The 21,463-nt window shown below is 45.7% G+C and overlaps 7 protein-coding genes across 7 annotated transcripts; 3 read left to right on the top strand and 4 right to left on the bottom strand.

The window, feature by feature from the left end:
- Window positions 1–1,445: 1,445 nt before the first annotated feature.
- F5Y00DRAFT_237773 (uncharacterized protein) lies at window positions 1,446–1,779 on the bottom strand. The gene has a single exon (XM_048007880.1). It carries the CDS (start codon window positions 1,706–1,708, stop codon window positions 1,508–1,510), a length of 201 nt encoding a protein of 66 aa, XP_047864500.1. The 5' UTR covers window positions 1,709–1,779; the 3' UTR covers window positions 1,446–1,507.
- Window positions 1,780–1,952: 173 nt separating this feature from the next.
- F5Y00DRAFT_237771 (glutathione S-transferase) lies at window positions 1,953–3,593 on the bottom strand. The gene is made up of 6 exons (XM_048007879.1): window positions 3,285–3,593; window positions 2,995–3,219; window positions 2,903–2,940; window positions 2,828–2,847; window positions 2,610–2,777; window positions 1,953–2,554 (listed from the first exon to the last, which is right to left on the bottom strand). The coding sequence occupies exons 1-6, from the start codon at window positions 3,414–3,416 to the stop codon at window positions 2,346–2,348; spliced, it is 792 nt and encodes a 263-aa protein (XP_047864499.1). The 5' UTR covers window positions 3,417–3,593; the 3' UTR covers window positions 1,953–2,345.
- A 1,610-nt stretch (window positions 3,594–5,203) lies between these two features.
- F5Y00DRAFT_262356 (P-loop containing nucleoside triphosphate hydrolase protein) lies at window positions 5,204–6,633 on the top strand (the record flags this gene model as incomplete). Its single annotated transcript, XM_048011368.1, has 6 exons — window positions 5,204–5,386; window positions 5,441–5,757; window positions 5,841–5,868; window positions 5,939–6,136; window positions 6,211–6,345; window positions 6,430–6,633. The coding sequence occupies 6 exons, from the start codon at window positions 5,204–5,206 to the stop codon at window positions 6,631–6,633; spliced, it is 1,065 nt and encodes a 354-aa protein (XP_047864498.1).
- Window positions 6,634–7,534: 901 nt separating this feature from the next.
- On the top strand, window positions 7,535–8,789 carry F5Y00DRAFT_237768 (enoyl-CoA hydratase/isomerase family protein). Its single transcript, XM_048007878.1, has one exon. The coding sequence runs from the start codon at window positions 7,742–7,744 to the stop codon at window positions 8,558–8,560; it is 819 nt and encodes a 272-aa protein (XP_047864497.1). The 5' UTR covers window positions 7,535–7,741; the 3' UTR covers window positions 8,561–8,789.
- A 1,039-nt stretch (window positions 8,790–9,828) lies between these two features.
- On the bottom strand, window positions 9,829–12,127 carry F5Y00DRAFT_270069 (P-loop containing nucleoside triphosphate hydrolase protein; the record flags this gene model as incomplete). The annotated part of the gene is made up of 3 exons (XM_048012553.1): window positions 9,829–10,696; window positions 10,755–11,955; window positions 12,016–12,127. 3 exons carry the CDS (start codon window positions 12,125–12,127, stop codon window positions 9,829–9,831), a joined length of 2,181 nt encoding a protein of 726 aa, XP_047864496.1.
- A 182-nt stretch (window positions 12,128–12,309) lies between these two features.
- Window positions 12,310–13,288, bottom strand: F5Y00DRAFT_270068 (uncharacterized protein; the record flags this gene model as incomplete). The annotated part of the gene is made up of 4 exons (XM_048012552.1): window positions 12,310–12,528; window positions 12,644–12,947; window positions 13,047–13,143; window positions 13,198–13,288. The coding sequence occupies 4 exons, from the start codon at window positions 13,286–13,288 to the stop codon at window positions 12,310–12,312; spliced, it is 711 nt and encodes a 236-aa protein (XP_047864495.1).
- A 1,858-nt stretch (window positions 13,289–15,146) lies between these two features.
- Window positions 15,147–21,332, top strand: F5Y00DRAFT_82694 (uncharacterized protein). The gene is made up of 3 exons (XM_048014207.1): window positions 15,147–15,249; window positions 15,521–18,778; window positions 18,826–21,332. Exons 2-3 carry the CDS (start codon window positions 15,524–15,526, stop codon window positions 21,283–21,285), a joined length of 5,715 nt encoding a protein of 1,904 aa, XP_047864494.1. The 5' UTR covers window positions 15,147–15,249; window positions 15,521–15,523; the 3' UTR covers window positions 21,286–21,332.
- The last annotated feature ends 131 nt before the right edge of the window (window positions 21,333–21,463 follow it).

The raw sequence follows: 21,463 nt of genomic DNA, 5'->3' as shown, positions 1-21,463 counted from the left end.
AGAACGCCATGGAGCAGCAGCGCCTGTCGGACCTCGTTGCCAAGGCTTTGCGTCACCACCACCATTGTTGTTGTTGTAGGAGCCGGGTGCTGCTTCGATACGAGCTGGAGTTCCACTGGAGCCACCTCCAAGTTCTTCAAGGAATTGCTAAAGATCCAGTTAGATAACATTCTGCAATTTGCTTGCAATAAACACATACCTCGTATTCACGATCGACGGCATCTCCACCGCCAATGCGACCAGCAGCAGCACGGGGAGGGCCGTCGTTACGCCAACTAGCACCTTTCTGTCTATCGGGACAATCTCGAGCCATGTGACCAGCATTACCGCAGACGCGACAAATGATGTTGGCCGTGAAGTTCTGTTTCTCGGGACAATCATACTTCCGGTGACCAATTTGGCCACAGTTTTGACAAGCCTGATTTTCATCATCACGCAGAGTACCGTTCAACGTGGCTAGTTCTCGAAGCTGGTTTCTCTTGAGTTCGTTTTGTCCCTCCGGAATTGATGCAGCCTTAAGTGATGTTAGTATATAGGTATTTAGAATATAGAGCACATAAGGAACGTACGGTTTCGATGACATTGTGGATCAGCTTTTTGGCCTTGTTGACTTTTTCCTCGGTGTCTGCCATGATCAAACAATGGAGATCTTCCTCCTGGTTGCTGGCGTGGGCGGCATCAGATCGGCCTTTGCCTTCTTTGACAGAGCCTTTTCCACGAATGGCAATTTTGGCTCCTGATTCTGATTCCATTTTCTTCAATGTGTTGCCACGAGGACCGATGAGTAAACCAACTTTAGTAAGAAGACCTAAGTGTTAGTATTTGTAGCAAGACGGTTAGAACAAGAGTACGAGCTGGATGAGGCCAATACGTGGCAAGTCATCCATCGAGATATAACGGCATTCCAGGCGATATCCTGAACAAGAAGGGGCAAGAACATGGTTAGAAAGGTTAGAGGGTTAGCAATCTCACTGAAGTTAATCTCTGGATAGTCATTGACGGGCACGTAGACCTTCTCTTGGGTCTTAGTAGGGCGGCGGTAATCCTGGGGTGGGTGATAGTTAGGAATGGTCTTCATAGCCTTTTCAACAAGCTTGTGTCTCTCATCTTCGAGACGTTTTCGGTAACGGTATTCTCTAGTGTTAACACGGCGACCGTGGTTGTCGTATTGCGGCGGGGGAGATGGGGATCTGCGTGAAACGTTAGTTATAATTGCGCCAGCGATAAAATGTTAAGAGGACACAAGGCTAGACGTACCTATCGCCATCAGCAGGGACGACATCGTTAATGCGCAGCTTCTGGCTAATCTCCTCGATTCGAAGGTGTAGAGTGTAGGCTTCCAGTTGCTCGCTAGTCATATTGGCCACGATAGCCGTGGGGAGACCCATAAGCCCGGCAGCTTTGTTCTCGGACGCATCACCCCATCGATTTCTCTTCTTTCGGCGTCGAGGGCCATCGGCATCGGTTCCTAAAAGATTCGTGATTAGCTTCTACATCATAATGAATACTATACATAGCATATAGTGGATGGCCTACTTGGCTCGGGGCTGCGACCGCGCTTCAAGTCGCGGTCTCCATTGGAAAGGCTGAAGCTATCGCTTCCATTTTCGCGTGGCTCGATCGCATCGTCTAATTCGCCTCCAAATCGTCGACTTTTGCCGAGAGGAATGTTGTTGGATCCAGTAATTCCTTGATTTCTCCACGACATATTGGTAAGTTTGCACGTTGAAGAAAAAATATGTCTAAGAGAAATGCGTTGAAGAAATTAAGTTATCAAGATGGATAGTTGTTGGGTGGAATTATTTTGAGGCAACTTTTCCAGGCGCCACGCTTATGTAAACATCCAATTTTGCCCCAAATAAAGGTGGGGCAAGAGCGACGCTCAAGCCACTATGTATATTAGTCATGGTTGGGTCAAATGGGTACGTACCGAAGAACTATGAGCTGGATCTTTACCCCTTTTATTCGGTAACGTCCTACCGTTAACGCATTTACGACGCCCTAAGAGCGTACTTTACACGACATTCTACTCAAAAGGTTCATTTTATTTGACATGCTGATTTTTTATAAAGTATAATCATGTGCCTTAAACCAACATCTACTTTCGGTGCCGAAAACAGAGTCAAACTTCCGCATATTTCGTATTAAGCGCTACAAAATGGACTGATATAATTTTGGACTTAGAAATTTTGGGTATAACTATCTTCACACCAATCCATCGTAGGTAGTAATATCCACTATTCTTTTTTTTTTTTTTATCAGATTGACAGTATCTATCGAAATAGTTCAAGGACACTCCCCTTAGCCACTCTTTATGCAGCAAGCTTGTAGATTCAGGTAAGCCGCTACTTTGCTTCCTCCTTCATTGATGACTGGACCCAGTCTCTCAACGGAGCGGCCTGTTTTTCCATTTCCTCGTTGGAGATGGCCTTGTGCTGTTCATAGACATGCTGAGATGGCACATGGCGACCCTTTTCGACACCTGGACGCTTTAGCATCCGCTCCACCCATTCTTGCAATACCGGAAACTCAGTCATGTCAATCCCAGCCCATTCTTTACGTGTAATAGTTAGTTCATTTCTTGCAGAATCCATCGTAGCGATACGTACTTGCTGCTGCGACCCATCCCCAGCACGAGATGTCCGCGCTCGTGCATCGGTCACCAACCAAGTAGCCGGACGTTGACGATTTCAGCTGTGTCTCGAGTGTCCGATAGAGGCGGCGGGTTTCGTTCTTGTACCGGTTGATGCCGTATTCAATTTTCTCCGGGGCATAGCCTACTCATGTTAGGACATAAATCACTCAAGGTCGGAAATCTAATACATACGGTTGAAGTGGTTCAGTTGTCTACTCAAATATTAGTGCTCCTTATCGAATGTTCCCAGCGCCGGCTTTTACTCACCCTTGCATTGGACCAAGGCCTCCCATTTGCCACATGAGCTAAGTTAGGTGAGCAGTTGGAACGTGGAAGATATATAAGTGCACCCAGCTTACCCAGTTATTCACTTCATAGTACTCTCTAGATCCCTTTGGATACGAGACCTTATGTTCCGTATCGTATCTATCGGTTAGATATTGCATGATAGAGCCACTTTCAAATAACCTGATAGGCTTGCCATCGGTGAAAGTGTCCGTGAGTGCTGGGATACGGCCATTTGGATTAATCTCCAGGAACCAGGGCTCCTTCTGGACATTCGAGCTAATATCGATCTTGGTGACCTATTCGCTAATTAGACACAGATATCTACCGATTCGACTTTTAAAGGGGTAGGATGAGTTCGCACCTTGTAAGATAGCCCTAACTCCTCCAACAGGATTGATACCTTAACACCGTTAGGTGTTTGAGCGGTGTATAGATGGATGTCAGACATATTGTGGCAAAGATGTGTTGCAATTTGTTTCAATCTTGTTGTCATCCGACCCCGGGTTTACTAGTCTACGTATGATCAATGCCAAGACAGGCAAAGGAAGAACAACGTTATTTATATCGAGTCAAGATAGTAAAGCCGATTAGCAATCAAGGTCACAATGACGTACTAAAAATACATATATATTGTATATATATACGCCGGATTAATAATATTCATACGGCAATTATTCCCAGATTAACCTTAGATTCTACACTAGGTTAACGGGATAATAAATATTAGCCAGTTGCGTTATTTCCCCGCTTTCTATGGTCCGAACGGCTTGTGCTAGCGACCCACATCGCTCCAGTTTGACTGAACAATCGGCCGACCCCTATCGGCGTATTAAAAAGTCACCGGGATAGCAACGTGCAACCCGGCTTATTAACGGACATGTTTATGTATACGACGGATTAATAAAATGGCAGATGCTCAATTTGCTCGTGATCCCGCAAACTTGTATATTTATATTATTTCTCGCAGGATATCATACTTAAAATGATTAGCGTTATATACGTGCCTAACTAAGCACATGCCTTGTGTATATATCTTGAAGGGTTATTCCAGCATGACCAAACTAACAATGAACTGCATCTACGTTATAGGTAAATTTCTCTAGGTACCTCTTATATCTCATACTTTTTCTGAGGATTATGGTCCGGAATCTCAGCTATAGCAGAAGTAGTTGGAGGACCCAGGAGATATCTTATACCTAGCATGACTATTTGAACAATAGAAAGGGGTTAGTGAGTATATAAATAAGCTTCGTAAGAGATAAGAAGCTATTTACTTTCGTATCAACATATATAAACTATTGCTCCAAGCTTCACAGCGCAGAGGAAGTGCGCCGAGCTCATAAACCGGAGGTCCTCCGATCGAAATAGAATCATATCATATTTCTACTATTTACTAATAACAGACTATGATTGCTGTAATGGGCTGTCTATCATGTTCAATCCACAGTTTGCAAAGGATTATTTCACAACTTTTATATGGGCACATCCGAGCGAAGTGTTGTTCTAGCTTTCACAACGCTGGTAACTAGAAATTTATTGCTATTTCTCAAGATGGATGTATACCTACTAGCAAATCTTCATTACACAAATCGATGGAAACATAATGGATTCAACCCTCTATGGAGAGATAAAGCTGCCCTTTTGAGGCATGCTGGATATAAGTAGGAGTTCTTGACGGCTAAGTGCTATTTTCTCCTTCAACTGACTTGCAGGTAAGAAAAGATGACTCTGGCTGCTACATCGCGATGAGAATAATTTATAAAGGGGGGTAAGAAAGTTTTTTAACAATGAATTCACTACATTTTATAGTCCAGTGTTGTTAGCCAATGGTTTTAGGGAGTTTTGAGTACCTTGGGATTGTATTGGTGGGCAATAATCTTAAGGGGAAATGGTTTGCTAGCATTGTTGAATGCACTATATTCGATTCGAATGTTCGACCTTGTGGTAATCAAAGCTGGCAAACCTCACACTTCTGCATACATGATGCACTGACCTTGCCAATTACTCATGCACCTTGAGCACCTGGCACCTGCTCAGGCACGTCACCAACCTCGACGTCGACAAATGTTTTCCATATCCAACCCCACATTTATCTGGTTTCCATGGTATCTGACTCCCATAGGTACCTACACATACTACCTTACTCAGTTACTCTCCTATTTATTTCGAATATTTCGCATCTTGTTTTCTTCATACGGGTCTCTATTCAACTTTACCTACTTAATTTCGAGAAATAATAAGTAAGAATCCCTTTGAGCTATCATTCAACAAGGCGCAACTATGGAGACTACTAGCAGATCTCAGCAGTTCCGTTTACCCATATCCAAGAGCTTCTCCTTTATCATTCCCGATAAGTGGAAGACTAACCCATCTATCCTTCGCTGGATCGATAACGTTCCTGGTCCCGACAAACGAGAGGAATCTCTAGGACCTGCGCGCATTCAAACCCCCAAACGCGCCTTTGTAAGTAAACACCCGACCTAGGTTCCAGCAACCTCACTAGCTAACGCCAATTAGGAGACGCCCGATATTGGCGACAGCCGTGACGACGATAGCTACCACGCCAAGCGGACAAGAATGGGTTCTTCTCTAAGTAACAAGGATGCCAACAACAGGCGTGCAAGCTTCGCTTCTTACGGCCGTGGGCTTGTTCGCCGAGCTTCTAATATATGTCGCCAAGTTATTAGCTCTGAGAAACCCCAAGAGACCTTTGACGGCTCTACCGTTCGCGGATCGCTCTCATTGCCTGGATCACCAGCTACGCTCGTTGATCGTCCTCGCATGAGATTCGTCTTTGTCGGAGATTCTGGCTGTGGAAAGTCAAACTTGTTACTGTAAGCCACTACTATTTTCTTATAGTTCCCGATATTAGTATCGCATGACCATTTTGACGTGTACTAATACGCTCCAACCCCAGCCGTTATTACCGCGATGCGTTTAATCCAGTAAGCCACCCATATTCAAACTTATAAAGAGAATTCTTGGCGAAGGGAGTCACCTGCTCACATTAGGCAGGCGCATATCAGAACCCATTATGAGCTGTTCAACAAGGTCGCCGCAGTAGATGGACAGGATTTCGATCTTGAACTTTGGGACACATCTGGCGATCTCTCACTTCACCAGCTCCAACTCCTTTCCTACCTCGCGTGGGATGCTGTGTTCCTGTGCTTCAGCATGGAGAATATTGCGCGCTTTAAGACCGTCCAGAAGAAGGTGCGTCGCGATTATAAATTTAACTACCTACCAACCGTATTATACATAGGCTAACTGTAAGGAAATATTTACAGTGGATGGACGAAGTCTACAAGTACTGTGGCGATATTCCGTTTATACTGCTTGGCCTGAAGAAGGACACATTCACCGGCTCCAATATGCGGGCCCCTTTCCATCCAGACTTGAATATTCCGGTTTCTACTACCCAGGTAAGAACAACTCTGCCCACCCCTCTGTTTACTCACACCAAAATTTTATATTTGACTAGAAACAGACTGACCGGAAATATGTAGGACTCCTCTGGAGCGACGATCGTGCGCGGAATCAAGTACATGGAATGCTCAGCCAAAACTGGCGAGAACGTGAATCGCGTGTTCGAGGAAGCTGTCCGAATGGTAGTCTACGAGCGGGAAGAACAAGAGGCGCTTGCCCGGATTCGCCAGAAGTATGGCGAGTCGGACTCTACAGGCTTGAGCTTAAAGACGTGCTTCAAGTAAGCAACGAATAAAACGTAGTGATAATTATCGGGCTACATTAAAACTGCCGTGAGAGTATATCTACAGTGTAACGGAAGTGAGGCACCTTCTGTATTGTGTAATGTTCTATACTCGAAGGTATTGCTAGAAGTGTTGGCCGGCGTAATGTCTTGTACCTATAATGAACAAATGAATCCGGTAACCACTTGAAATACTAATGTAATAAAATAAATATTACAAGCGGCCGGGTTCTTCCTTAAAGGAAGAGGAGTTTGCACGGATTTAATGCGTGAACATTTAAACCTAGCGGTTGGAGAGGCTCATCATTTGTTTTTATGCGTATACCTCAAAGGCGAGCAGCTCAAGTCGCTTGCTGAAGTATAATATTATTAAATTTCAATCTCTTTACAGTTCTGTTCAGTTATTTACATTTCCTATTCGTAACGTATGAACTAATCTCTTCGTACTGCCTATATATGGTTGGCAAAAGGATAATAAGTTAGGCTTCATACATTTCTCACAAAGAGGCGGTTAATTAAGTCGTATATGTATAGTTCATATACCTTGATCCTCCTCAAATAGATTGACAGATTACGCGACTTATTGGCCTAGGTCGTACAGATTGTGACTTGTATTAGGTTAGGTACCCAAACGCGTACTCCGAATCGGATTGATGTCCTTGATTGATGCCAAGCGAATAGAGTAACCCGATGAGGTCACATGACCTTGAAGCTGACGGACCAATTGTATTGCGATAAACGTTTTACGCGCTTGGCTTGTTATTGTGCTGCTTGGGAGTCTTGAAGCGCAGCTGAACAGCTGAAGAGTTGCACCTCCACATGTGAGATTATGAGGTTATTTTAAGAAACGTATGTACTTTGTATACCCTTCCGTTAGATACATAAACCCCACTACGGGCTTCGCTTGACTTCTAGATTAGGAAAATGCCGCGGCTGCGGCCCCACCGATGTCATCCTCGGACAGGAGCTCAATGAATACACACATTCCCCTTTCAAACCGAGAATGAAAAGAAATAATAAGCATCACAGCAGCTTCACAAAAAGTAGAGAAACTTCAGTTACCCTCGATAAAGTACAACAAGGTGCATAGTATCAAATTATATCCAAACATGGCATCGAACGAACTATTCAAAATTCCCATTCCGGCAATCAAGTCGCATCCGGGAGGCAACATCGTCTGTACATCTCCAAAGCCTCAAGTCTATGTTCTCACATGGACCTCCCCGCCAGACAACAGGTTTACACCCGCCTTTAATACGGCGCTGATGACGGCGCTCGATACCATTGAATTCGGCCATCCACCAGGTGTTGTTATAACGACTTCATCCATTTCTAAGTTCTACTCCAATGGCCTCGATTTCAAGCTTGCCGTATCGTTACCCGGATTCTGGGAGAACAGCCTGTACCCATTGTTTCGACGGTTCTTAACTTATCCCATGCCAACAATCGCTTTGATCAACGGCCACGCCTTCGCCGGCGGGTTCATGTTAGCTATGCATCACGACTATCGAATCTTCACAGGCTCAAAGGGCTACTTGTGCATCAACGAGCTCGAATTCGGCGCGCCACTACTACCACCCATGAGTTCCATTTTCAGGATGAAAACTACTCCTAACGTATATCGCAACATGGTTCTCGAGGCGCGACGCTTTGATGCCAAGGCTGCGCTAGAAGCCGGCTTGGTGGATGGCATTGGCGAGATGGATACAGCTCTGAGCTTAATTGAGGAACGGTCGCTAATCAAGAAAGGATCCACCGGCGTCTACGGGCTGTTGAAGGCTGAGATGTATCGCGAGAGTGTAGCACTGTTAACCGCCGCGGGCAAAGAGGCGGCCAAAACTATGGACATACAAGAAGCTGAGAAGAAACGGAAAGAAGAAGGCGCAAAACGATTCAAGGAAGCACAGAGTAATAAGGCAAAATTATAAAGTCTTAATAACTTTACTTATGTTTTTCCAATTGCTAGTTTGACGCTTTTGAATATGTATTTCAGCGCAGGTGTGGTGTCGCATTTGAGGTTGTCGTTCACATGTTAAGGAGATTTCTGGACATATGCATACTATGTATATTAGGTATTTATGTATTTAGGCGATAGGCGACTGACGTCATCGGTACGTAAGGAACTCAAAGTCCTTCAACCCATACGCGAATCTTTAAACAGACTTCATGTAACTATTTTATTTATATGCTATGAAATAACCTTTTTTCAGTAACAAGTTCCTCTTGGTAATCGTTAAACCACACCTTTCTATTGGTAGGAGACCAGTTATGGCTTTACCACCAGATCCCGAAACCACTCCGCAGCATCCACTACTTCGGAATAGATATCGTATCCTTATCAAGTCTTATATATTTAATTAGTACTGCCACAATTTTTTCAACCAATCAGATACTTAGAATCGCCCCGCAGTTTGCGACTTTTCGCTCTGCCATTCTATCGCATAACGTCTGCAAGAGGTGCAAATGGTATAGAAAGGTCATGCAAAACGAGCTCTATCTAACGATACCAATTATTAAAAGTTTTATGTTCTATTGAAATAGGTCAATTGATTTTACAAAAAATTCATCGGACGTGCGCTGAGGTGTGGCTAGCCAATCAGAGACCAGACTTCAGCTGTGGCGTCAGTTTTGCGCATGACCCCCCTTTCCTCTTCCCTCTTCCCCCCGTACGCGCTTGCGCGGACGGGGAACGCTGCTAGTTGGGGTCTATCTTGCTACTACAACATTTTTCTTATACCGTGTTTACCGTCAGCCATTCTCAAGGGTGATCAAGTCTGAGCAGTACGAGACTATCTTCAAGGGTACAACTCTGGCCGCCGTCATAGGAGGGGTAGCTATGAGTAGTGCTGGAAGGGCAAAGTATCGGCAGTATAAGGAAGAGAGTCCTTCGATGACGGCAGAAGATCAGGCGACGAGGAAAAGCTCGTCGAAATGAAGGGTCCTTTATTTATTAGCTACCTACCTACCTAGGCATATATCATGATAATCGTGCAATATGTTGGGGCATCCGAAATCCCGTAAGCATCTACGCCGTAATTTTAGGTGCTAAATTATTTCTCTGCGTCTATATAAGTGATATACTAAGCTACCGCCCTGACCGCTCAATGCTGAAATGCTCGGGAACCTCAAGTTTGTAGATATATGATATACACGTAGACTTCGAAATCGTAGACAATATCATACCCGCCAGATACTCCTATATCCCCAAATGTTCAGTAGACCGAGCGAGAATTCTTCTATAGAAACTGTCTTCTAGTAATATTTCTTTCGTAGCAGTTGTGTTATTTTCCAATGAGCTCATAGTTGCCCTTTTTACGATATGAGCCTTTACTCTTGCAGGTAAGTGCAGGGATATCAGTCTATGCACCTCCCATTCTGAGACTCCTACTCCCTGGGAACGTCGAAGCGGGTCTAAAGCGCGATAGCCCTTGTCGATAGCATCGTCGAAAGTCGCAGCAGCAGCTCTAAGGAATGATGTTGTTAGAGCAGCATCAGGTGTACAACCCATAGCGTCTGCTTTCTCGTGTTCATCTTTCTGACTAGCTCTGCGCGGTTGTACGGGTTGTTTGCCGCGTCTGATATTTTCCCTATGTGCTGAAATTCCTGCCGAGGATTGATGATGCTGGTTAGTGGCAGTCTTATCCCAAATCAACTGCTGTAAACTGATCATTTTTGCATATTCGTTACTTTCCTTCCCTGAATTATTAAACGCTGCGTTAAGAAACTCCTCTGCTTTACCTAGGTTCCCTGTCTCATAATAGGATACTGCTAGACAGTAATATAATCGTAGAATACCACCGGGGAAATCATCATCGGTTGCAGATATAAAGGGATAGTAACTGAGAGCACAGGATAGAAACACCTGGGCTTCGTCGTGCCGTGCATTGCAGAAATAGATATACCCAAAGTTGCAGGCTATATTTGCGTATTCGGCCGCAAAAAGCCCATGAGGGGGTTGGATGGTAGATGAGTCAATGGATTCTCTAATAAGGAAATCGATATGGTCTATCCAAGAAAGGCATATTCTTGAAATATATGAATCCGAAGTAGTCCCACCCATTGGCCTGCATAGATATCAGTTTTATAATATCGGGAGTAGGAAATTCGGTAATTAAAACGAACCAGTCGAGGCTCCCTTCTCCACGACAGAGAACATTACCCAATCCCAGGGCAACAAATATTACCCACCGGGGTTCGCATTCGGACGGCGATTTTGTAATCCACTGGGAAACAGCTCGGTGCAGCAGTACTGACTCTAGATGATCTATGGATGCAGGTTTGATTTTGACCAGACAGAGGTCCTCAAGAAGAGTCATGTGGAGACGAAAAGTAGCAACTGACTTGGAGGAATTTTGTATAGATTGAAGCTCTATGTCAGTAGTAGGGATTTTGGAGTCGAATTGGAATATGTTTAGAAATATGGATATGGGGACTTGTGTAGGTCCTATGACGGCCAAAAGTCGAAGTATCGTTGCAGCGATGGGCGATTCCGTCTTGACGTTGGAATAAAGTATGCTAAGAACTGTATACATAGAGCGTGATTTATCATGTTGCACTTCCCCGGCTCTGGGAAGATGGCCCATAAGTTCCTTGTACTGTGTGTGGTACTCTGTGATAAAGTTGTCTAGACCGACAACCCTTCTCCGTAGCAGAATTCCTGCCTGCTCGAGAGCCAGTGGTAGACCTCCCAATTCTCTGACTATTAATATGGCATCGCTGGATCGGTGGGACGGGACTGATATCCGAGCTCTATCCAAAATTAACTCTGCTCCATCAGCGTCACCCAGGTTATCAAGTTCGATACTTTCGAATCCATATGGCTCGAGGATGTCCGATGCGTCTCTTCGCATACTTGTTACAATAATTGCGCCGAAAATACAATCGGGAATTAGCTGGGCTAGGTTGATGCTGTTGGGATCGTCGGCACTATCAATAACTAGAAGCCAATTCCGCTTTAGAGTCGATCTTAGTCTTGCCAACACGAAATCTCTCTTGTTCTCCCCTGAGTACGTATTCGACCTATCTTTATGCGTCCATGAGTTGGAAATCATATAGAAGGCATCGGTAAGCGATTGTGTAAGTTGCTCAGATGTAGATGCGTTAATCCAGACCACAGCACTATAGAGCTTTTTCTTATCTTTAATGTATTTGAGAGTAAGTTGTGTCTTTCCTGAGCCTCCGATACCAAAGATTACGATCCCGTGTTGTCCTGGTAGAGTGGGATCGAGTACATCAAATAGCGTTTCAAGCTCCGTACTTCTACCATAGAACGTCGGTGTGGAGATAGGAAGTTCAGATATTATAGGAAGCTCTGGTTTTGACCCTATGAGCACTGGTCAACTATCCTATCATAGCACATCGTTATGCTAACACAAGTACTAACGCGTAATTAGTACCGCTTGAACCAATTCGGTTATAGCAAGGCCAACAGGGTTAAACCGCTCGGTTTCATGGTCACCAAACTTGCAAATGGTTCGATGATTAGACCCAGGCATGGGAAATACCCGCTCGTTAGGCACATTGTTCCGCACCGATGCCTCGTCAACAACCTATTCAAGTTGGCGACTCAAGTAGAACGATCTAAGCCAACTTAACTTCTCACAACACTTCTTCCCATCTTCTCCGTCTCATATGCACTCCTGAATACCATATTCTTTCCTCTTTGGACAAAATCCCTTTAAATTTTCATCCAGTCCTTCGAATTCCTTTCCAGAGCGCCTGGTATTCCCGGATTTCCAGCCATGCCTAGAGACAGGGCGCTAGCTATACGGGAACCCAATACGGCCCAAGAGGCAGCATCGGCACCATGGAATGGAACTGCAAGGAATAAGCAACCGGCTGTCTTTCTAAGAATATCTTGGTAGTATTCATCATCCGTGTGTGCTATATTGATAGCCTATAAGACGCGATTAAATTTACGTTGTGAACATATTGATACGCTGCATCGGCCTTATGAGACAGTTGTTCATAAATCCCAATGAAAGTTTTACAGTATTATGATATATACTTACTAATTTAACAATAAGTCCACCTAAGCTATGCGCGATAAATATAATAGGGGCCCGCATTTCCTCTTCTGTCTGTCTTGTTATGCGTATTCTAGTAAGTAGATCTTGTGCGCCAGAGTCAAGGTCGGACGTGGAAGACGTAAATACGAAAGAGGCGTCATAGCCGAAAGCCTGTATACGGGGCCGTACATTAATACGGGCTAGGACCTCTGGTAGTCGGTCACGTAACCATATAGCAGGGTCTTCGCTATTGTCAGAACTCCACGTCGTCCGCCAACTCCCTCCAAGGCCGTGGACGGCAATAATACTACCAGTTGGTTAGTACTGAAGGCTCATGTTAATACAGCTTCCAGTAACGAACTCAACTATTTTGGCATCCGGAGAGAATGAAGTCGGTCTGGGTTACCCTGGCCGGGCAGGAAACTCGAAGAGACCGTATGACTCCATATCGTGCAGGCCATTTTGTATAATCGAGACAGGCTCACTGGCTTCTAGAGGACTTACTACCACATTAGTTAGGATATAACTTTGCCATTAATAATCAGGAGAATTTTTACCTCGACTTAAGCTTCCTAAGCTTTCTCGAGGCTTGACTCTCTTCCCGAGTCTATTCAAGAATGTGCGCACCCTCCTCCCCTGTTCCGACATCCTGGCAAAGATGTACCGCCACCAGAAATTGCTAGAGCTCGAGGCTGAGGGCCTTGAATTGATTAGCTAGTATGGAGAGTCGGGGAAGTGGGGTGAGAAAGAATCATCTACATATTTGAGGGTTTTTCGCCCGACATGATTGTCGGTCTTCATTGATAGGTGGCCTTGCGAATTGAGGACGGGAGTAATTTGATTGGATATTGATAGATGCCTTCATATGCATCTACTTAAAGTACCATGCTTGATATTAAGCCTTAACATAGTATCCATTGTCTCCTAGAAGTGAAGCATGGAATAGACATGTCTTTACAAGTTATATAGAAAATAATGTTACGTGATATACTTCGAAAACGAAGACCATGGAATGATCATTAAATAAATACCCAACTAAGGATTTTGAAACACTTTCATCCGCAGTATTCTGAGTTGATATGAAATCAGCTTCATTACCTTCGGTTAGGTACCTAAACTATCCTTTAACATGGTGATGGAGTCGAGACTATAGCCTGAGACTATAGCGCCACAGGGAGAAGCTATAGATAGTGCCCCTATTAGTCGTGTAATGCTTTATATTGTAGTTGATTTTAGTATAAATTCTTATAGGCACCTAGGTTAATATCACCCTAGGGGGATATGATATGTGTATCTTTTGGTGGTGGTACAAAAGTCTTCAGACCGCTTCGTATGTATGGACATACCCACGCGTTGTACTGTATATTTACATGCGTGAAATAAACACATGCACCGTGACCTGGTAAGCCCAACTGAAGGTTAGTCAGAGTAATAATTGGCTATTTTCTTGTCATTGGGCATGCTGTTATTGTCGTCTTACCACCATTAATGATTGTGATATTCCTTGACGAATAGGCCGAATATGTTCCTGAAAGAACGTCATAGAATTCTCAAAGGAATATATTATCCACCACGTAGGGTAAACTAAACGGACTAGGTACTCCAAAAGTGCACACTTAATTATTCGTCTGCGGGAGCGCCAAATGTTAGTTGGGATATAAAGTACTTACCAGGTATTAATTGCAAACCACTTCAGAAGCTTTAACAGGTACCTAACTAATCCAAGTCTTGTATAAGTCTTGTATAGAGCTACAAACGCCACACATATCAAATATTGAAAGCCAGCAGGTTGATAATGCCTGATATAAACAGCCACATAATCCTACAATGTTGTACAGTACATTGCAATACATTACACGTATGTAGATACGAAAGAGAGATCTTGATGGAGGGGCATTGCGTATGTATGTAGATGTTGATGTGCTGATTGGCAGGATTGACCCGAGCGGACTTCGGGAACTACAGGGGCATAATAGTGTACATACTGTCATTATCATCATCACCTGCAAGTTCCAAGTTCCAAGCTGGACTAGCAACCCCACTAAACCCACCTTAAGCCAGCCTAAACAAGCTCATGGCAAGCCAAGGACGAGGGACCCACCGAAAAAGCAGTCGAAGCTACCCAAGCCCGCCAACTATTTGTAAGTACCTAGGTACCATGGTGCTTAAAGTAACTGAGTAATGGCATTGTTTATGTATTGTCTCAGCCCCTCGCTACATAACTAAACCCTTTGGTTGCTATGGCACTTTTTGAACTAAACGAAACACAACTTTCTCATCTCTCCCTCACCTCACGTCCAGGTTTTCCAACACACACAGTCGCTTTAACTTACTCTCATAACTTATTCTCATTGTACAATACATTATTTGCAATTCTCACATTAGGCATTGCATTGTGACAGACAGACACCTGGTGTGTTCTATTATGTTACGGCGTAAACGGAAATGCTACTTCAGATTTGTGCAATTTGTTGTCGCATTATAATCCAACATACCTCATAACCTTTCTTCTTTCTTCTTACCAGATTCTACTCTTGCATGCAAGTTGCTTACGTCGTATGGTATCTCAACGTCAGCATGAAGCCTGGGCCAGGCCCTGATCAATTTAGGTGAGAATTCATTTAATTGAATACTTGAAGTGTTCGATGAGGTGCGAATGCGGTGTGCGGTGTGATGTGTACTGCGTGGTGGACATTGCTTTGCTGTGTGCTGTACTGTGCTTTAGCATGCAGCCAGCGCCTTGAGCATTGACCTGTTAGCACGACCGTCAGCCCACGCTCTCGGCGTATCTTGGCTCATATATATCTGTATAATACCAAGATTTATCGAGTATATAAAGTACTGGAATGATACTGAGACTGACAATATTTTATCTGGCAGATCATGACTGCCGTCAAATCTAACGATGAAGATGATCCGACGGATCCTCACCCTCCCCAAACTCCTCAGCCCGGTTCTGAAGCTAGCAAATCTACCCCCGATATTACTTCAGGAACAACTCCGACTCCGAAGACATCATCACCTGTCAAAGATGCCACAACTCCTAAGGCTAAACCGGGCTCTGGCCGTCCACGGTCTGCTACAACAAAACCGGCCCCTACGCTCCTCGGTGATTTCTTACTGGGCCGACCATCTCCAGCACGAATCGCAGCAGATAGGCAAGCAGCAAAGGAAGCAGCACATGCGAGGCGGAAGAGTTTGGAGCTAGTAAAGCAAGAGATGCGTCAAGCAGCTATAATGCGAATCCAGGTTCCAGGAGGTGTGCATGAACGCGTTAAGAAATGGCAAAAGGCAAATGCTGCAGCAATGGCCGATGCCGACCCTTTAGCTCCTCCGACGGAACCAAGCGAGCTGAATGTCCAAGTAGATGAAGAAAGCGTAACTGAGGAAGACCGGGTGAGGATCAAGTCAGGACAGAAGAAACCGACGACGAAAGTTATCATCACTCATAGAACAGATGGCAATGAACCCAGGAAAAGTAACATAGAGGAACTAAAGCTTTCAAATGCGCCTAAAAAGCGAGTTGTTAGCGATACCAATTGGGTAAAGGATAAGAAGGCAGCGTCAAGAAGCCAATCACCAAAGACAAAACCGAACGAGGCCATTGGGTCACCAATACCGAAGGACTTCTTAAAACGACCAGCCTCTAATCCCTCTGTGTCTAAAAAGGTGAAGGATTGGGCCAGTAAAGTTGAGATTCCCGATGAATTGCCTGTCAAACGCCACAATGCACCAAGATCAGCGAGATCAACCGGCAGTGGGGACGGAATTCGAGTCAAACCTATTCCATATGAGAGCGACAATGCGAGCGGGAGATCAGAGCCTACCCGTGTCACAGCCAAGACTAGTAGCTCGCGGATTTCGAAAGAGCCAGAAGGGGATGGCATTCGTGTCAAACCCATCCCAAGCGAAAAAGACACAGCAAGTGGGATATCAGGATCTTATTTATCGGGATCCTGTTTATCGGGCTCTCATCTCACAGGCTCTCATCTTACCGCAGAATCCTCCAAGTCCGGAAAGTCTAGCAAGTATGAGGGCGATGGCATTCGCGTCAGGCCCGTCGCGAGTGAGAGCGACGCTACAAGCGGTTTATCTAGTTCTATTTCAATAGATACACCCACGCCACAAAAGCCGCAGCGACGGGAAAACCGTAACGCCCGGAGCAGGTCAACAAAGAAGAAAGCATATCAAGCTATGCGCGCGGCAGCCAATATACGACCAGCCCACTCTGATTTACAAGGATCAGACGATGCTGCTACAGTTCGAGCTTCTTCGAGGCACTCTTCAAAAGGACCAAGTACCCGTGGAGCAAGTTCTCATAGGGAATCGTCGCCATTAGAACAGGAAGAAGTGGCGGAAAAGCCTGGGTCTGAAAAACGTCGAACGTCTCCACGAAGAAACTCGAAAATGTCTCCCAAGAAACAACAGAAACACCCCCAAGATCCTGTCAAGAAGGATCATGCAGAGACAGAAACTATAGCGACAGAAGAAGTATCCGATAGTGAGTCTTGGTCGAGCGACTCGGTATCAGACATGCCATTTAGTACGCTGGCACAATCACTAGCAGAAATTCCTGTTGGATATTCTGCATTTAGCGAGCTGGACTTAGCTACAGGTTCAAGACGACGAAAGACGAGGCCAAAAACCAAGAGGCAATCCAGTTTCAAGGGCGCTACTCACGTCCTGAAAAAGGCATTGACCGAGGGCAAGAAGATTCTCGCGGAGAAAGTTGACCCTCCAAAACCCGTTGTCAACCGTCCTCCAAACATTGAGACCTGGCTTAAGGACACTGTTGACCCTTTCGTCAATCCTTCCATAGCCAAGCCCGAACAAAAGAAAGCAGACGAAGATTTACCAGATGAAAGCACAGCACGACAATCTCCACCCTTAAAACATAAATCTGTCGAGGCCAACAGTTCTTCCAACGTTAGCATGAGCGAAGAATCGACAGAGCCAAAGGGGATTCCGAAGCCAGACCACCATGAGCCTAGCAGAAGCGAAACTACGAGTCCCATCTCGGCGGGACTAAAGCGAAGCAGAGCTACTAGGCTCTCTTCAACCCCTTCGAAAAGTAGTATGAAGAAAGGTTTCAAGGAGAAGCTTATGGACGCATTTCGCGGTGAATCTACAGGCCATAGTCCTCCGCCTTTAGAATATCCAAGTTGTCCCGAAGTGGTGGACCTCGACAGAGAACGTGAAGATGAGTACCACGAAAGGCGGCGTTCTTCCAGTGCAAAAAGAAGTCCATCCCCAGAAGATTGTAGTTCATCGGTATCTTCCGAAGCAACCCAGCCAGAGCCACTGGCTTATAACAAACGCAAGCCACCAACTAATGGCTTCCATGAGCTATCGACGATTATATCCGAGATGGAATCACATTATGGACTTCAATCAGATCTCTCGTCCGAAATATCGCAAACTACCATAACCGAAAATCCTGGTTTGACAAGAAGTACGGCAGTATCCCGTAGGAAAAGCCATAGGTCCGGCCTTAAGAGGCGACTTACAAAACACTCAGATTTAGTGTCAGCCTTGTCTCTGCCAGATGACACTTCGGTACCTAACAGGAGGATCAGCCGTCGCTCCGCGCGCAGCATAAGAAGACCGTCTAGTCACCTAAGCGACGCTACTTTGGACGAACTTCTGCTTGAATTTGAAGACGATGAGGACCTTTACCAGCGAGAGCTAAAAACTCTTGTAGATGGAGTAATTCCAGTCCTTCTAACACAATTTGTAAATAATACGAGCAGTTTACGCAAAGATTTGTTTGGATCCCCTCCTACTAAATATAAGGAGGATACCTTAGATAAAGCTGTCGTTAACATGGGCATCGCCCTTGACAACCTCAGAAGCCTGCACTGCCAGTGCCCCCCACTTTCTGACATTTACAGGCTTCTACAATGGTTTGAGGCAGTTTATCCTGTCTACAACAATTATCTTGACGTATGGCGCCTTGGCTTCCAAGGCATTATCGTCAACTTGGCGCCTCGGTCGCCCGATGATGCCGACTCCCTTATCAATGCGATGCCTCGAAACGAGCAAGGAGATATTCTCAATGAGGATGGGGACCGCATAGATGTGGCTCATCTGCTAAAACGCCCTCTAGTTCGCGTCAAGTGGATTACTAAATTCATTAAGGTATGTTTCATTATCATTTCCCGAGCGCCCCAACTAAAAACAATCAGGGCTATCGAGCAATTGCTGGTACAAGAGAATTTGAATCCCTCGTTTCCAAGTGGGAAGCGCTACAGGAGAAGGCGAGGCGACGGCATAAAGAAGAAAACGCACGAGTGGTCGACGAGGACGCTAGAAACAGCGACACATCCCGGACACGCGACCTAAAAACACTAGAAGCTCTTGATAATGTCAAAATCGATCGCTTTCGTCAGGTCTACGCTAAAGATACCTTCACCTTGGACTTGCGACATTCGAACGGACAACGACTCGGGTGCCAAGTCGAACTCATAATTCGAGACAATCAGACATTCAAGTCAGATCCGGGTGACCTCCTAATCAGAGAGACTGGCAGTGCAGGGCGTTCGTGGCTTCTATTTGCCCCCATTATCGGTGGCCGTTTTTCTGCTCGAAGGGGAGATGATAAGTGCGAATTGGTCGTTATGATCAGAGGTTACAGGGAAGAATGGTTCGAACTACTATCGTTGACGGCGGACAGCCAAGAACAGGTTCTGGAATGGTTGGATATGCTAGGATCTACCCCTATCCCCCCTCCAATTGAAGGGCCAATGCCTTCAACAACAGAATCACTAGCACCGTCACCCAGATTAGCAGCCGGCGAGACTCCTATGGGCGAGAGAATGTTACGTCAGGCCTCCAGAGTCTCTTCAGCGTCAACCGGGCCTAAGAATCATCCCGAAAGCGAACCAACAACCCCCGAGCGTATTCACAAGGAAATTGGCAGTCCCCATAATACACCAACTTCTCCTAGAACTGAGGGTTCAACTTCTTCTCCTGAGGGAACTCCAACCCAGGATTCGTTTTCAAGGTCCAAATATGGGAACGAAGCCTACCCAAGCTCGTTGGATAATCACGACATTCTACCGTCGAAAAGATCCTCGTCAAATAGCAATCCCTATCGTGAAGATGGTGCGCCTCCTCCCCCAGTTCATCGGACATTCAGTTCCAAAAAGGCACCCGTACTTTCACCCCCAGCCGAACAATCCGCATCATGTCTTAAGCGCCGCACTTCTTCACCTCTCAAGCACGAATACCACCCCTCAGATATATCTTCTGAAGGCTCCACATCACCAATGTCTGTATCAGAAGATGGCACCATCTCCGAGGAGTCATCCGATGACGAGCTTGAGGCGGTGGATATGCCGGATACTACACCCGCTATCAGCATCAGGAAAAATAACAATATTCCCGCGGAGTCTATAGTCTCTGAAAGTCCTGTTACCCTTGCCCCTCCTATCCCCCTCTCACAGACCGGATTGCCCAAATCAGAAAACAAGCAGCCGGAATACGTCATTAAGTCCGTCGCTTCTATTTCTTATTGGGATAACAAGCATGGACGCTGGCAAGACCTTTGGCCTGATATCTGCTCTATTGTCACGACTCCAGGCCTTATTGAGGCGTACCCTTATCAAAGAGCACATCAATCTTCCAGTAGCCCGGCGCAAGAGCGACCCTTGATTGCTCTAGACCTCACACCACTGGTCATGCTACGAAACAGTACAGTTGTCGACTTGGAAATACGATCTCCCGTTCTCAGCTATTCCAGGCTCTACGCCAAGGTCCTCAAAATCGATACGTCATTCTTCCGCTTCCGAGTTCAGACCACTCCAGAGTGCGAGTCCCTCTACATGGCAGTTCACCGAGCCCGCATGGATAATGCGAAATACAAGGCGCTCGAGGAGGAAACACGTGTTAGGGCCTTCGGTCAATATCAAAACCCAGAGGTAGAGGCCGACGGAAATAGTCAGCGCAAAAGCTGGTTTGGGCGAAAGAATAGTTATCGCGCGTCGACCCGAGCTCCGTCGCAGTCTGCGGGTAGCATATCTCAATCTTCGGGCGTCTCTGCCACTTCCTTTTTAAGAAAGCTGATGGGCGGTGGCAATCAGTCATTCAATATCGCGATGTCCTCCGTCGATAGGCCACACCGATTCAGCGGTGGAGACGCATCGTTATATACCTCATCATCATCGGGCACACCACCCCGCTCCCCCTCCGTCAGCATCGCGAACAGTGGCAATACCAGGGCAGATCTCACAACAAACAACCTCAAGATTCGCCTCCATCTATTAGTATCGGCCAGCAAGTGGGAGGATCATGGCAACTGTCTGCTCGAAGTAACAAGACCTGACCGAGGCACCAGACAGAACTTGCGGAAGTATCAAGGAATGGAGAAGCGAATCGTAGTCACGACAATCCCTAAGAAGGATACGGACAAGCCGGTGGTCGTTCTGGATGTCATACTAGGCAGCCAGTGCTTTAGCCAGCTGGGTAGCAGAGGCGTCCTCATCAACGTCTGGGAGGAAGTAAAGGACGAGAGTGGACAGGCGGGAGTCGCACCTCAAGGGGGAAACAGCGGAGGAAATGTACGGAAGTGGTGTTTCCAGTGTTCGTCGGTTTCGCAAGCTAGGTGGATTTTCGGACTCGTTACGCAAGAAGTGGTAATTGGTTGATTATTGGTTGATACCCCTTTTATATGTATGAGGCTATAACGCCGTTCCCTGCACACATTTTCTTTCTCAGATGTTACCAACAGACCTTTTCAGTCAACACAAATTTTCAACTTTACGAGGGACAAGGCGAGGCGTCGGACACATTGCATTAGATGTCTGGGGGGCAGACAGGGCGGAC

This window comes from Daldinia vernicosa (genome assembly GCF_022497035.1).
Source record: "Daldinia vernicosa strain CBS 139.73 unplaced genomic scaffold F5Y00scaffold_25, whole genome shotgun sequence".
Taxonomy (NCBI): Eukaryota; Fungi; Ascomycota; class Sordariomycetes; order Xylariales; family Hypoxylaceae; genus Daldinia; species Daldinia vernicosa.
The sequence above is the reverse complement of the archived record's forward strand: the minus strand, read 5'-3'. Positions and strand labels throughout refer to the sequence as shown.